This window comes from Macaca nemestrina, chromosome 12, assembly GCF_043159975.1.
Source record: "Macaca nemestrina isolate mMacNem1 chromosome 12, mMacNem.hap1, whole genome shotgun sequence".
Classification (NCBI taxonomy): Eukaryota; Metazoa; Chordata; class Mammalia; order Primates; family Cercopithecidae; genus Macaca; species Macaca nemestrina.
In genome coordinates this window covers 88,973,294-88,990,514 of record NC_092136.1, presented here as the reverse complement: position 1 = coordinate 88,990,514, position 17,221 = coordinate 88,973,294, and the positions used below count along the sequence as shown (strand labels likewise).

Genomic DNA, 17,221 nt, shown 5'->3' with positions numbered 1-17,221 from the left:
CCATTTACTTGAAGTTCAAACCCAGGCAAACTAATACACGATGCTAGATATTAGAAAGTGATTGCTTCTAGGGGACACAGAGAAAATTGACCAGAAAGGGGTACAAAAGAACTTTCCAGAGTGATGGAAATGCCCTTATATCCTATTTTTAGTGACATAAACACATGCAATTTGCAGAATTTATTGAACTGAACTCTTAAGATCTATGTATTTCATTGCATGTAAACTCTACCTCAAAATAAGCACACACATTCTATCATTTCTTCATATTTAAGAAAAATTAGAGCTGTTTTTCCTTTTTTTTTCTGTGTTTTTAAAAAATCTAATAAGAAACTTAGGTAACTGCAAATCCGTATTCTTTCTGTGCATAAAATGACATAATAATATGTTGTGTGGGATTTGTTTTCAAATTCTCTAGAATAATAGCAAAAAATTGGAATGATAAAACAAGGTTGACAACATGTTGATAACTGTCTCTACTTTCATATATGTTAGAATTATGCCGTAATAAAAAGTAAAATTAGAAGGAAAATAAAAATGTATAGGGCACAAAAAAAATAATTCAATAAACATTAGTCTCATAGAAATAACATAATTTTCCCCCTAAAATACCATCATTCAAATCTGAAGAAAATCAACGGAAACATTCCAGTTAATCTCATTTTATTTTCATTATTTTGACTTTGCATAACTAATAAAGCTTAGGCTAAGCTGCATTTTTTAAAACTTGGAAATAAAAAGGTGGAGTAAATAAAGTTCAGGTATATTTATGTAATTTTGCTATAAGGTAATATGTATCATTTTTTAAAAAAGAAAAAAAAATTCTGACAATATATTACATTCTAAGATTTACAAAACCAAAATATATATATATATATATAATCTTTACAGGAGTCTATGATTTAAGAGTAAAACCAGATGAAGACGTAAACGTCACAGATAACTTGGCAAAGTATTTCACACAAGTTTTAAAAATTTAGTTAGCTTTAAACCACACAAACTTAATGATCACAGATTTTTGTAAACATCATCAAATAGTTGAGCACATTCAAAATAAATCAGCTCCCTTTGTTAATGTTTTACAGGGGAGCCTTTCAGCACAGGACTAGTATATGGACTCTGTGAGCCAGACTGTCTGAATTTGAATCCAACTGCTCATTTAGAGGAGGGGTGATCTTGGGCTGACTTCTAGTCTCACTTTCCTCCCCTGTCAAATAAGAGATAATAACATCCCCTAGCTTTAGGGTTGTTAATGCAAGTAAAATGCTGCCATTTAGGAAATACTCTTTTAAAGTTATCTCTGTTATCTTATAGCAATGAAGCAATATGCATTTCCTGGGCTCTATATCCTAAATTGGCCATTTAACAAGTTTATGGAACTTCTGCTCTCCTGTCCCTCACCCACAACAGTGAAATCCAAAAACACTGTGAAATTTGTAAATCTGGGGGGAATTTATTTAACAGCAAAACCTGATCTGAGCTGAACTCATTTGAAAGCAAAATTCAACTTGAGCAGACACAAGCCTGTTTATATTCCTTATTCCCCGCCCCCCATTTACTACTTAGCGTAAGTATTCATACACTCTGCAGCAAAAATATTTATATGCTTTTTCCTCATATTCTGTCCCAGGCCCCTACATCACTGTTATGCAAGTTATGGTATATGTGTAACACCATAATGTTTTTTAAATATCTGAAAAAGTCTGAATTCGAAAACCCACCAGGCCCAAGTTTCCAAATAACGGGGTAAGGGACCTGAACCAATCATTTTAGAGCTCAAAATTCTTTCATTCTTAAATGCAAAGAGAATAAAAAAAGACATGCTTAGTCCATTGTGCCAAAGGAAATTCTATAATAAAGTCTCTTTCAAATGTTAAGTTTCCTGTTACATTCAAGGATTGATCACTCACCATTTGCTGGGTAACCTGGTGTGAGAGGGTCTCCTGCACCATTCAGATTTAGGATATTTCCACGCTGGACACCACCTCCAGGAAGATTCCAACCATCTGGATAAGACTTTACCCCGGGAGCAAAGTAGTCAGCAGGGTCTGAGTAGAGAATGACTCCTGTGGCCCCTGCCAGCTGGGCATTTTTAACCTAGAAAACACAGTGTCTTTCTTTATTTTAAACTGGTTGTTCCAGATTCGGTAACATCAGTTTTCAATATTACACTTAAATAAGTAGTAGAACTTTATGTTCAAACTTTTGTCATTAGGCCTACGACAAAGAATATCTCAGAGAGAATTTCCCTTTTCTTTTTGCTACTATAAGCTCCAGAAATCCTCAGAGCGTCAGATTTGGTAATGTTCTTATTAGTGGTAGTGAGTATTTGCTTTTTCCTTCCTCTAGCTTAGAAGTATAATAAGCAAGTAGATCCCACAGGCCAAATTCCTATTTGTTCTATAGTCAAAAGGGAATTTTTTAAAAGTTAATTTCCCACTAAAAAGAAAAATATATTTATTAACTAATAAAATGACAGTAATATTTAAATTTGCTATGTGTAAACTGTTTTCCCTCATTATTTATAACAATTCATACTACAATTTAATTTAGTAAATATTTTTGTAGAAAATATTTAAAACAAAAATACTGAAACTTAATAATAAACCCAGTGCATGTTTCTTTGTAGGCCACAGGCATAACCTGTAAGCACAGAAAAATTTGTTCTGTTCACCCTAACCATCTGCACTGGCCAAATTCCAATGATCAAATTCAACTCTGGGATATAACCTAGTAAATGTAAGCTTTATGCCGACCTTTCTGTAACATGGGCACATCACAGAATACAAGAAAATCATCGTATTCATAAAGTTTTAAGAAAATGATTCTACACATGTAAAACCCACTATGAGGGAGAGGAAAAAAAGATGATTTTTTACCTTATTTCCTCTGAAAACTTTCCCATATCTGGCAATTACAATTTTCCCAGAGCAATTGATTTTCATGTCCCGTTCCAATTTAAAGAAGTCTTCAGTTCGTGCATAGTTAACATACACTAGATCGCCCTGTTGAGATCAGGAATGACTTCATGTAAGTCAGATGTAAAACAAGGAGGTTTTTCTGCATGGGGACTGTTGGACATTTTTGAAAGAAGGAGGAGGTTAGAGCACACAAGAGGGTCAGAAATGTATGAGCTCTGAAGAAGAGATTCATGGGAAAAATGAATTTAAATTGAGAATGGAATTAGATGGGCTAGAAGTATATGAATTAAGTAATATTTGTTTGTATTTGTCCCACATTTAGTGGCTATGAAGCTGAAGCTACAGAAGCACTCTCCCACAGAAAAGTATTATACATATACACATTGCGGCACGCAACCTGAAGGGGTCCAGATACCCTAGGCTCAGAAGCCCTTAATGAGATCTTTCCTTTCTTCAGAGTGTGTTCACAGGGAGCAGTTTAATGGTTCTTAACAACTACCAAGTAAAGAAAAATAGACAGGTAACATCACTGGTTTATAGGTCTAATTTCAATCATTAATGTGATGATGTGCAAATCTTATATCATATTTGAGTCTCAATATTCTCATTTGCTAAATGACCTGCTAGATTAAATCAGTGACCTTCCAAGCTTTTTTTGCTCACCTGTTCCCTAAATTAATGTTGGCAATGTACCCCTTCATCTAAAATTTTAAATGTTTTATCATACCTTTAAGTAGCTGCAAAGCATGCAATATCTGGCTTACTATAAATATTAACATTTTTAGATGAAATTGTATATAACTTTTATATCAATCCAAAGGAATTTAAAAACTATATTTATTTACTATTCAACATCATCAATTTTAAAAAATACATGAACATGCTCTTCTTTACAGTCAAAATTTTGTCATCTCTTTTTTTTTTCTTGAACTTGTATATTGTCCACCTTCCTCCACAGAATTTTACTGTAAAGTAAAATATATTTGTACTGGGCACTAGGATGAGCTGTCCAGGTTCACGGTCAATGAGGGACTTTTTGCTCCAGCTGCAGGGAAGGCTCTCTGCAGACAACCTTCATCTGTCAGCCCCTTCAAGGATTGCCTCAGCTATAGACAGCCCCCTTGCTCAAGGTCATGTCCCTTCCTAGAATGCCACACATTCAGTGACTGATTGATGTGAGGGTATACAGACCTGGACATCTCAGTCTAACATAGGACAATTCTGAGAAACTATTCCAGACCTCCTTATAGGCTTAGCCAAGGCTATCCTTGAGCTGGCATTGCAGGGTGACTTCTCCCTCTGCCTAATCCAGCTCTCCTCACAGATGTTGATCCCAAGAGAACACTCCATAATTATCAACTAGCATTCTAAATTTCATTCCAGAATCTATTACCTTAAATATGGATATGCTTGAAAGTCTTTTATTAATCACTGTCAAATTTCCTTCAATCAGTATATCTATATAAGTCAATTTTTTAAAAGAAGTATTTATTTTTGTGACAGATTGTGTTAAGAAACAGCTTCAGGAGTAAGTTATAATTATAGGCCAGCCATGGTGGCTCATGCCTGTAATCCCAGCACTTTAGGAGGCTGGGGTGGGCAGATCACTTGAGGTTGGGAGTTCAAGACCAGCCTGGCGAACATAGTGAAAACCCATCTCTACTAAAAACATAAAAAGCAGCTGGGTGTGGTGGCAAGTGCCTGTAATCCCAGCTACTTGGGGACTGAGTCACGAGAATTTCTTGAACACGGGAGGTGGAGGTTGCAGTTAGCTGAGATCATACTAATGCACTCCAGCCTGGGCGACAGAGAAAGACTTGGTCTCAAAAAAAAAAAAAAAAAAAAGGATAAAGTTATAATTGTAATTACTAGTAGTATCAAATTAAATCTAACAACATCATTGCAATTCTTATAAATAATGCATAACCATAATACTTGATTAGAAATATGTCTTAATGCAATGAGTGGGACAGTGAAGCATTATCTTAACACATTTGTTCAGTAAGTGAACAAATTATTGCTAGAATGAGATGGATCAGCAACAACAGTTCAATTTACATTTACTGTTTTTACAGTAAGTTCTGAGAAAACTTGGATAGGAATGAAAGATTTGTTATGGAATTGTCACTAACTTATTTAAACTTCTTTCAAGTTATAATCTGAAAATCACAAATTGATCTTTCATACAAGTGTATTTTAATGATATTAGCTGGAAACTCAATTGAGTTTACCTTTAATTTTGCTCAATTGTAAACTTTGAATTGCTAAGAATTTGTTACCCAGCTGTTAGAATCATTCGTTATCTTAACATTGAAAACAATATTTCTAATTGTCTCTTTTTTTGGAGCCCCAGAGATTTTTACAACACATAGAAATGCTTCATATTGACTTAGAATGGGTGGGAGATGTTTTTCATTTGTAAAATAAGATGAAAATGCTTGTAAATAGGGAGCAGGACCACATGACAGGCTAGCTTTCAATACCATGAAAAAGTACACAGGGTAATTGATGATCTGGAAACTGATCTCTTTAAAACCTTGTCATGCTTGCCTTTGGAAAGTCTTTACACAGCCCAGTTTGAAAGCCCTGTCCCAGATGATTTCCAAAATCCTATCATTTTTATTTTGGCTATTGTTTCACTTTTTGACTACATTTTTCACAGCATGTACACAACAAATATATATGAGATATTAAAATAGAATTGTCTCCAAGCTGATTCTAAGATTCATTTCACAAATTGGTGAAGATCTATCATGTGTTATGCAGTGCCCTATGTAATGCAACAAATCTCTGCCCTTGAAGGAACTTATACTGCAGGTCGTCCTTCAGTCACAATGGGATTACGTCTTATTAAACTCACCTAAGTTGAAAATAATTATATGTCTAAAGTGTGTTTTTGACTTAGGATATCTTCAATTTATAATGGGTTTATCCAGACATAACCTCATGGTAAGTTGAGAAGTGGATTGAATGAGTATGGCTATTGCACCATCATAAAGTCAAAAAATTTTAAGTAGCCATCTTAAGTTGGGGATTTCCTGTAACATGGATGAGACAATACGATAATGAGCATTAAATTTAATAACTAAGCAAAGCATACATTATATTAAAAGGTGATAAGTAGTATAGAAAAAAATAAAAAGCATTTAAATAGAGTATACAAATGGTGAACTGGAGCTTAAGTGGGTGTAATATTAAATAAAATGTGAATCTAATTGGGAAACTGACATTTGAATATTTGCCTAAATGTAAAAGGATTACATTTAGCTCTTGTATTTCTTCCTAAGACCAATGCAACATAATGCACTATTAATCACAACACTATATTTCTGATTTATCATTGTTAGCCCTCTCTGGAGCACACTCTTATTCTATTTTAACTGTGGCTACAAAGTCATTAACCAATTTGATTTCAGCAAAATAATTTTTTTAGTGTAAGTATCCTACATGAAATTTATCCTTAATATAACTTTGAGGAGACTATACCTTTAAATGTCTCTAAATATGGCTGTCCTTTGATATATCAGCAATCCTCACAAAACAAATTGTGAGGGAGAGAAAGCTGAAAAAGATATTAGCTTAAAAATGAGAGTAAACTTTGAAAATGAAAACAAGTGTGACAGATATTCCCTCTCAGCACTTCTCAAATGCAAGTTGTCACTGTGAGTTAGAAAAGAGCTTTGTTTTTAGACAAAGACCTTCTTGTACAATTTACACTGTACCATCCATTGTTCTATGACTGTGAATAAATAGAATCTTGCACTCTTAGCCTGGAATTTTCTTTGTTTCCTTAAGCTTCCATCTCCCTAACTCTTATTTATAGAGATAGAATTGGGAGGCAAAACCAGTGATTCTCAAAGATGGTCCTTGAACCCTCAGAAACAATATCACACTTGTTACAAGCACAAACTCTAAGGCTCCACCCCATTAAACTTAGGAAGTGGAAACCAAAATCTGTGTTTTAAAGCCATCCAGATTATTGTGACAGACACTAAAGCTTGAGAACCACTAGAATAGGCTATATTTTATCAACACTGCAAATTGCTAATTTTAAACATCATAAAGCAGAGTCCCATATTTCCTATTCCACAGGATTCAGACGTAAATTCAAAGATTACTGATCGTGAAATCGTGAATTTTTTTTTTTTTTTTTTTTTTTTGAAATGGAGTCTAGCTCTGTCGCCCAGGCTGAAGTGCATAAATTTAAATAATAATTTAAAATAGCTAAAAAATATGAAATGTACTTTAAAAATCTTAAATGACTGTTATCTATTGAAAAACTTGAAGTGTGAAGTGTGAAACTGAAGAACACTGAAATGTATTGAGCAGTGAAAAGATTATGTATAAAAAAACAGGTGGGCCTGATGTGGAGGCAGGCGGATCACCTGAGGTCAGGAGTTGCGATCTCGGCCCACTGCAAGCTCCACCTCCCGAGTTCACGCCATTCTCCTGCCTCAGCCTCCCGAGTAGCTGGGACTACAGGCGCCCGCCACCACGCCTGGCTAACTTTTTTGTATTTTTAGTAGAGACAGGGTTTCACCGTGTTAGCCAGAATGGTCTCAATCTACTGACCTCATGATCCGCCCGCCTCAGCCTCCCAGAGCGCTGGGATTGCAGGTGTGAGCCACCGCCGCCCGGCCCGTGAAATGTTTTAAACACAGATATGGACAAACATGGTTTTGAAAGAATTAACACTCCACTGGGTTACAGATGATCCAGTGAGGAACACCGATCAGCAAACTCATCTGATATTTGAACATAAACAGCAAACCCATACAACATGTGTGCTCTTTCTATTTAGCCATTGATCTGGAAGATTTTAAGTCTATTTGAAGGAAATAAGAGACAATGATCTTTATAACTCTTTCTTATGATTAATAGTAATGTCAAAGTCCAAAAATTATTTGGAAGATTTTAATTGGGTATGTAGTAAACCTACCCACTAATTTAGGTGTAATCTTCTCCCTATAACATGATGTTTTCTCATCCAGAAACATAAACGGTTTAACTGTTTTTTGTTTTGTTTTGTTTTTCTGAGACGGAGTCTCCTTCTGTCGCCCAGGCTGGAATCCAGTGGCGCCATCTCGGCTCACTGCAAACTCCGCCTCCCGGGTTCACGCCATTCTCTTGTCTCAGCCTCCGGAGTAGCTGGGACTACAGGTGTGTGCCACCGCATCTGGCTAATTTTTTTTTTGTATCTTTCATAGAGATGGGGTTTCACCATGTTGGCCAGGCTGATCTCAAACTCCTGACCTCAGGTGATCCGCCTGCCTCCGCACCCGGTCAACCTGTTTTTTTATACATAATCTTTTCACTGCTCAATACATTTTAGTGTTCTTCAATTTCACACTTCACACTTCAACTTCTTCAAGAGATCACATTCATTTAAGATTTTTAAAGTATAATTTATATTTTTTACCTGTTTTAAATTAAATTGATTCATTATACTTTCTGCTATCATATACTATTTGGTCATTTCTGTTTAGCTTCAACCTGGTAATATTAATACTATTTTTAAATAAAAAATTATTGTTAATTTTTGGTATACATAAGTGATGCAGTTATATCACTGTAAATAATAAAGAAGGAGAATATTAATAAAGAAAGCCCAAAGTGCAAAAACATAAGGAAAATAATTTTACAATATCAAAATTAAGAATCTCATTTCAACAAAGGAAAACACAGATAGACTGAACAAAAAAATGAAAAATTAGATGGGCAAAACTAATTTATGGTGGCAAAAATGTCAAAGAAAGATATCCTCTGGGGTGTGTAGAGCTGATTAAGAAGAAGCATAAGGGAATTTTCTGATGTAAAAGTAATATTCTGTACATTGATGGGGTGTGGATCATCCAGATGTAGGCATTTGTCAAAAATCAATAAATGTGCATTTGGGATTTGTGCATCTCATTGCAGTAAATTGTATCTTTAAAAATACTATGAATAAAATATAATCAATATTCCTCCTTCTTACTAAGACATTCTCATTACTTAAATGTGGAAAAAATTAATTGGATTACATCAAAAGTCCCTTTATGACCCTTTAATTATTGGCTGAATGTATGAAGTGAAGGAAGGCTTCTTTTTGTCATTTTTATTTTGTTGCACTGTGTTTTTACCTCTGGCATTCCTTGAGGAGAGAAAGCACTGAAAGGTGGTACAATATCCGAAACATTTTCATATCCTGCAGGAGGTGGTTCAAATAATGATGTGTTGAAAATCTAAAGAAACAAAATATTATAATCAAAAGTAAATCAGTTAAAGTTTGATTACTATAATCAAACATAAACAAATGCATATTATCTTTTATGTCAGTAGAGGGTGAATGAATCCTTCAGGATTTTGATGATAATATCAGATACCCAGCACTGTGCTAGAAGTTGTGAGGAATTCATGAGATGAATAAATCACAGACTTTGTCCTCAAAATGGTAAGATCTATTCAAGGAAACAAAGCTAAAAACCCCCACCAATAACTAAAAATCAACCAAACAAAAAACAACAATCAGAAATTAGTAAGTACTATAGAAAGAAAAGCTCAGAAGAGGTAAAAAGATACTCTTCCGAAAGGAATATTGTGTACTATAACCTGTATACTGATAGAAGGAAGAATTAGAAATTGATTTTTTGTAAGTGGCATACATACCAAGCTAGTGTAAATAAAAGCCTAAATATGTAGTTGCTTCACAGAAGGTTAGAAGTAAATTAACCTCATGAATTTCTTGAGAGAACTTGTAAGGACTAGCTTTTGATTTTGGAGAAAAATTTTAATCCCCAAATACAAAGTAACTTTGTTTGGTAATCTCGTTCATTATAATAGTGCTTAGATAATTACCTAGGAACAGAGTAAATATTAAATTTACTTTAAAAAAGTACATGATTGGGGAATCCACAACTGGCCATATCTAGATTCTCTGAACAGCATATGCACTGAAAAGAATGAAAAACACTGAACCAAATACATGTCTTTTTAAGTTTATAATTAAATTTGAAAAAATAGTAAGGAATATTCAGAAGCAAAAAAATAAAATGAAAGCAAGAATCCTCAGAGGCAGCATGGAAGTTGGCTTTGCCTTAGGTGGATCTATCAAAGCCTATGGCCCCATGAAAAGGATTCAGGAGTTAGTCTAAAACTGGTTCACATAATGGAATCTAGCAGAAGACTGTGCGTAAAGCTGGTCTAAGTACAACAATATCCTGGCCAGGCACGGTGGCTCACGCCTGTAATCCCAGCACTTTGAGAGACTGGGAGCCCAAGGTGGGTGGATCACATGGTCAGGAGCTTGAGACCAGCCTGACCAACATGGTGAAACCCCATCTCTACTAAAAATACAAAATTAGCCGGGCGTGGTGGCATGTGCCTGTAATCCCAGCTACTCAGGAGGCTGAGACAGGAGAATCACTTGAACCTGCGAGGCAAGTTTGCAGTGAGCGGAGATTGCCGCCACTGCACTCCAGCCTGGGTGACAAAATAATAATAATAATAATAATAATAATAATAATAATAATAATAATAAAATCCTTCAGGGTTAAGGATAAATTCAAAATAAACTTGCTCCATGGAAAGTAATGGCTTAAGGTAAAGCAGGAAAAAAGGGTTCCAGATAATTCATAACCCTGCAAATTTCCATTCACTATTTATACAGTATGCCTCAAGCTAAAATATTTATTTTAAAGCAGTGCCAGGTTTGTAGTGCTCCCTGGGGCCTAAGAGAAATGATCAGGAGGAATCAGTCTTCAACTTAGCTTTAAAGAATTCCCAAATTCTAAGGGAGAAGAACTCAGAGCCACAAAATCACCAAACACCTCCAAAGTACTATGGAAAAGAGCCAACAGAAAGAACAGAGTAAAATTACAGCTGCAAAGACTGTATTTATGGTATGTATCATACACATGATATTGAACTAAAATTTAAATAAAAATTAAAGCCAGGCTGGGCACGGTGGCTCATGCCTGTAACATCGGCACTTTGGGAGGCCAAGGCAGGTGAATCTCCTGAGGTCGGGAGTTCAAGACCAGCCTGGCCAACCTGGGGAAACCCTGTCTCTACTAAAATTGCAAAATTAGCGGGACATGGTGCACCTGTAGTCCCAGATACTTGGGTGGCTGAGAATCACTTGAACCTGGGAGGTGGAGGTTGCAGTGAACCAAGATCGCGCCACTGCAGTCCAGCCTGGGCAACAAGAGCGAAACTTCGTCTCAAAAAAAAAAAAAAAAAAAAAAAATTAAGGCCAGGTGCGGTAGCTCATGCTTGTAATGCCAACACTTTTTGGAGGCCGAGGCAGGTAGATCACTTGAGGTCAGGAGTTCCAGAGCAAAACTTCCTCTCTACCAAAGCCTCCTCTCCAAAAATGCAAAAATTAGCCAGGTGTGGTGGCACACACCTTTAGTCCCAGCTACTTGGGAAGCTGAGGCAGGAGAATCGCTTGAACCTGGGAGGCAGAGGTTGCAGTTAGCCGAGATTACACCACTTCATTCCAGCTTGGGCAACAGAGAGAGACTCCGTCTCAAAAAGAAAAACAAAAAAACAAAAAAACAACAACAAAAAAACCCAGTAGCAATGGAATCCATAATTCAGTAGAATATTGTCTCCCTGGTTTTGAGCAACAATTACTGTCAAACTGCAAATTTGTGTCCTTCAAAATCATTCTTCCTTTGAGAATGAATATGAAAAACACATTTTTCCACCAAATTTTAACAGTTTTGGGTTGACAGGTGTTCACTTAAAACAAAGAACATTTGTAAACAATATTGTTCAATAAACAAAACAATACCATACAACAAATGAAGCCTCTAAAAGAATCTCTAAAATGATGCAAGAGAATCAGAAAGGAAAGATATTGCAAATGTGTGGTAAAAATTAAATGAGGACTGTATATGATAATAATGTATTATTATCATAACAAACATAGTTTTCAAGTTTATGAAACAAGATTGAATTAAAATTATGCATATAAATTGGTAATATATGACGAAAGTGAAAGTATTCTAAGGTTTATATATTGTAGAAACATTGATTGAATTATGACACCAAAGCTTTAGGGGAAAAAAGGAAGAGTAAAATTCATACTAGAGGAAGGTAAAAGTGACCTAAATATTGTATATCAGAATTATAAAAAATGAAAATGGAAAAAAGAATAATTAAAAAGCATAGTATGTCAGACTAAATAAAATTAGCTGTGTACCAGTTGACAAGGAGTGAAATAAACCTAGGCAAGTTTAAAAGTAACAAAACTGAAAAAGAAATACCAAACAAATATTAGCTTTAAAAAAAATTTTAGGGCAAAGTCAAATAACATTACAAAGAGATAAGGAAGGCTACTACATAAGTGTAAGTCTGTCATTTCATCAACAATTCTAATTTTGTTTACATATGACAATAGGTCCCCAAATTATAGATAACATAAATTTATGAAATTATAAATTATATATATAATATAACATAGACACCACTATAGTGAGGTGAGATAATTTAACATTTATTTCTAATTAATAAAGGAAGCAGACAAAATGAGAGCACGTTAAGGATAATGGAGATTTCAGCCAAATAATAAACAAACTCAAACTAATGTACAAATATAAAATATTACCCCAAACAACCATCAAATTACATGTTTTCCCCAAAGAAACACAGAACATTTATAAAAATTGAGCACATATTAGGCTCCAAAGGAAGCCTCAACAATTGTCAAAGGATTAGTGTCCTACAAACCACATTATTTGATCTCAATATATTCAATTTAGAGATCAGATCAAACAAACAACAAGAACAATGTTTACATTCAGAATTTAAAAAAAGACTTGTAAATAGTTCCAGGATGAAAGAAGAAAATACAGAAATTAAAAAATATTTAGATGCTAATCATAACTAAACTACTCCTAATCCAAATTTATGAGATGTAGTTGAAGTGGAAAGGGAAGATAAAGGGAAAATTTATGGCTCTACATACTCATATTAGAAATGAAGAAAGACTCAACATCAGTAAATTAAGCATTCTATTGAGGATTTTACAAAGAACAGCAACGTAAACACAAAGAAGATAAAAGAGGTAATTATAAAACAAGAACAGAATTAATAAAATATAAAGCAAAGATAGATGAGAAAAGATTGCCAAAGCCAAATTTTATTATTTGGATACACTAGTAAATTCGACATATCCCTCTCAGGAGCAATAAGAAAATAATATAGCAAAAGTACAAATAAATAATATCAATTATCAAAAAGAAGCACATCTACAGATGCCGAACAGATTAAAAAAGATAAGAAAATACCAGGAACAACTATACTATAAATTTGAAAGCTTACATGAAATGGAAAATGCATTTTAAATAAAACTTACAAAAACTGAAATAAGAATACATTTTTTAGAAAATCGGCCACGCACGCCGGGCGCGGTGGCTCACGCCTGTAATCCCAGCACTTTGGAAGGCCGAGACGGGCGGATCACGAGGTCAGGAGATCGAGACCATCCTGGCTAACACGGTGAAACCCCGTCTCTACTAAAAAGTACAAAAAACTAGCTGAGTGAGGTGGCGAGCACCTGTAGTCCCAGCTACTTGGGAGGCTGAGGCGGGAGAATGGCGTAAACCCGGGAGGCGGAGCTTGCAGTGAGCTGAGATCTGGCCACTGCACTCCAGCCTGGGCGACAGAGCGAGACTCCGTCTCAAAAAAAAAAAAAAAAAAAAAAAAAAAAAAAAAAAAAAAAAGAAAATCGGCCACGCACGGTGGCTCACTCCTGTAATCCCAGAACTTTGGGAGGCCGAGGCAGGTGGATTATGAGGTCAGGAGTTCAAGACTAGCCTGGCCAACATAGTGAACTCATGTCTCGACTAAAAATATAAAAATTTGCCTGGTGTGGTGGCATGTGCCTGTAGTCTCAGCTACTCGGGAGGCTGAGGCAGGAGAATTGCTTGAACTGGGGAGGCAGAGATTGCAGTGAGCCGAGACCATGCCATTACACTCCAGCCTGGGTGATAGAGTGAGATTCAGTCAAAAAAAAAAAAAAAAAAAGTATAGTTGTCTAGCCATATAACAATAAAGTCATAAACAATAAAAATTGTTATATGACATAAAATTATCATATGACAAACAATAAAGCCATTTAACAAACAATAAAAATTATTATATAACATAAAATAGTCATATAACAACCAATAAAGAAATTAAACCAGTAGTTTAAAATTTTCCACAATAGAGTCAAGGCCAATTGGTTTTCCTTGAGTTGGAAAGGTTAAAGGAAAAGATAATTTAATTACAACAAAACCTATTTCAGAAAATATTAAAAACCCAACTCATTTTAGAAGGCAAGTATAATATTGAAATTATAGCCCAACAAACAGATTGCAAACACACAGACCAAACATGCTATGAGTATAAACAGAATATATATCAATATATGAATTTAAAACTCTAATGCTAATATTACAAGTTCAAAAAATATAAGATTATTCTAACATTAGAATATCACTGAATGTCATCTTCAGATCCAGAAAGAAAAATTGCATGCTGATCTCAAAGAAAAATGTGTTTCATATAAATCCATATAGCAAAAAATTTTAGTATACGTGGAAAGGATGTACATTAAGATAACCAGAAAAATAAAACAGTAAATATCATAATTAATGGTGAAAAAGAATTAAAGGTATTTCCTTCAAGACCAGAAGAAAGTTAAGGATATCTGGTATCAAAACTTCTTTTCAACATTATACTGTATAGGTCTTGCTCAGTGCAGCAATACAAATGGGAGGGATTTGGAGATGAGGAATGGATCTGGGCAGATTTTACATTGTACTAACTAGAGCAGTAGTTATTTCCCTTTTCTGCGACTGACAGAAGCTAAAATGAAACCATATCAACTACTACTTGCCAAATCCCCACATCTTCTGAATTTCCCATGTTTTTTCTGTGATTCACATATGAACTCATCTGAATCACTAGGTAAGATTAAAAGAAAAATTATGCTGAGGTGCAATAAAAATCAATAAAGGAACAAAGTCGTTATATAAGCATGTCTTTCAGGCAAGGGAATATTCAAACTTGTCTCACTTGATTTGCTTTTATGGTAATCAATTTTTGCAGCACCACTATGCCACACTGAATTTTAAAGCAAGTTTATGAGCTATTCTAACAAGAAAAGTTTTTTAATGTCAAGGAAATGACTTTTTGGCTGACTTTATCAAAGATAGATTATATTTCAGTCTTAGAGTATTTTTTACTTTTCAAAATGCACTAGTAGCCTCAAATTATATAGTCTGAGTATAACTAAAACAATATTAGTTTACAATTTCTGTTTACATTTTGTGACATAAAGTCAATACATAGTTCAATCTTTATGGTATGTTATTTCTGCATAATCAAAGGTGAAACAATGTCTCTGTATACATTAAAAATATTTCTGGGGAGGCCGAGGCAGGCGGATCACGAGGTCAAGAGATAGAGACCATCCTGGCTAACACGGTGAAACCCCGTCTCTACTAAAAATACAAAAAAACTAGCCGGGCGTGGTGGCAGGCGCCTGTAGTCCCAGCTACTGGGGAGGCTGAGGCAGGAGAATGGTGTGAACCCGGGAAGTGGAGCTTGCAGTGAACCGAGATCGCACCATTGCACTCCAGCCTGGGAGACAGAGCGAGACTCCGTCTCAATAAATAAATAAATAAATAAATAAATAAATAAATAAATAAAATAAAAAATAAAAAACTCTGATAGGATCCACAAAATACTAATCATATTTGGCTGGGAGCAGTGGCTCACGCCTATAATCCCAGCACTTCGGGAGGCCAAGGCGGGCAAATCACGAGGTCAGGAGATCGAGACCATCCTGGCTAACACGGTGAAACCCGTTTCTACTAAAAATACAAAAAATTAGCCGGGCGTGGCGGTGTGCGCCTGTAGTCCCAGCTGCTGGGGAGGCTGAAGCAGGAGAATGGCGTGAGCCTGGGAGGCGAAGCTTGCAGTGAACCGAGATCGCACCATTGCACTCCAGCCTGGGAGACAGAGCGAGACTCCGTCTCAAAAAAAATACTAATCATATTTGTTGCCTATAGGATGGAGAACTTGTCTGTTTTGTGTAGGGGTATAAAAGGAATCACAGTTTACCACATAGCTCAGCTGTGAATTTTTATTCATACCAATTAAATTATACTGGGAGATGGAAGATAGTAAGAGAACATGGTGGTTGGGGCCAAGGGATGAACAGGGAGTTGACTTGTCACAATGTCAATAGATAATGCCTGCATCTGAAATAAAAGCATATAAGCATATAGTTTACAGAAATAGATGTAAATATCAAAAGAATGAACTTATAGTTGAATAATGATTGCCTCTGGAAAGAGGAAAACAGAGAAAAAGCAAGGCACTCAGAAGAATTGTGTACATGTATGAGTATATATATATGTACATTGTGAGATTATGTACATATATAACTTGGATAAAAATAAAAAAGAACTAACGGTGTAATTTTAAAAAATTAAGAAACTAGGTATCTAACACTATCGGAAAATTTCCCAAATGAAACTTTTACATGATTTATTTTGTAAAAGGCTTTGGTAACATTATGAATGCTCATAATACAAAAATAAGTAATGCAATAAAATAATCAATGATACAATCAAAACTGGGAAGTGAGGAGGAAGGAAAAAAGAAGAAAAAAACGACAACATTAGCAAGACTCCACCTTAAAAAAATAAACTAAAATATATTATATGTTTGTTCTTTTCCACATTGTACCTAGACAATTCCCAAATTTGACAGATCAAAACAGAGGTTTAAGCATATGTATACTTTTTAACATTGTCAATATTTTATATCTTTAAATAATTTTTCGGAACATATTTTAAAGACCCCTTGGTATTTAACAGTATAGATATGCCACCCCTTATTTAACAACCTGAGGCTCTATGATGTGTAATGGTATTCCATTTTAAATATAATATATTTTAGGGGTTTTTTGTTTGTTTTTCTTTTTCTTTTTTTCTTTTCTTTTAAAGTGGAGTCTTGCTATGTGGTTCAAGCTGGTCTGCAACTCCTGGCTCAAGCTATTATCCTATCTCAGCCTCCCAAGTAGCTGAGATTAGGGGAACATGCCACCACGCCTGGCTTAATAATATTTTTTAAAGTTATATTGTTAACTACTATAATTGAGAACAGCAGTTAATATGAAAAGCTCCAATCACATTAGGAAATTCGGTATGGAATTATATCACTGACTGTAAAACATAACAACATATTTATCATTAAGAAGAGACTGATTCATTAGTCAATAAAAGGAGGTTATTGACCTATAATGAAAAAAAAATTAAATA

General features: G+C 35.0%; 1 protein-coding gene across 4 annotated transcripts in view; it reads right to left on the bottom strand.

The window, feature by feature from the left end:
* The window catches only part of LOC105468899 (folate hydrolase 1), a 67,583-nt gene that overhangs the window by 40,060 nt on the left and 10,302 nt on the right, over positions 1-17,221 (bottom strand). For all 4 annotated transcript variants that reach the window (XM_071075418.1, XM_071075419.1, XM_011719393.3 and 1 more), the window contains 3 exons: positions 9,041-9,142; positions 2,880-3,005; positions 1,911-2,097 (listed from right to left, as the gene is read on the bottom strand). In XM_071075418.1, the coding sequence (XP_070931519.1) occupies positions 1,911-2,097; positions 2,880-3,005; positions 9,041-9,142 (415 nt within the window). The remainder of the gene's footprint in view (positions 1-1,910; positions 2,098-2,879; positions 3,006-9,040; positions 9,143-17,221) is intronic.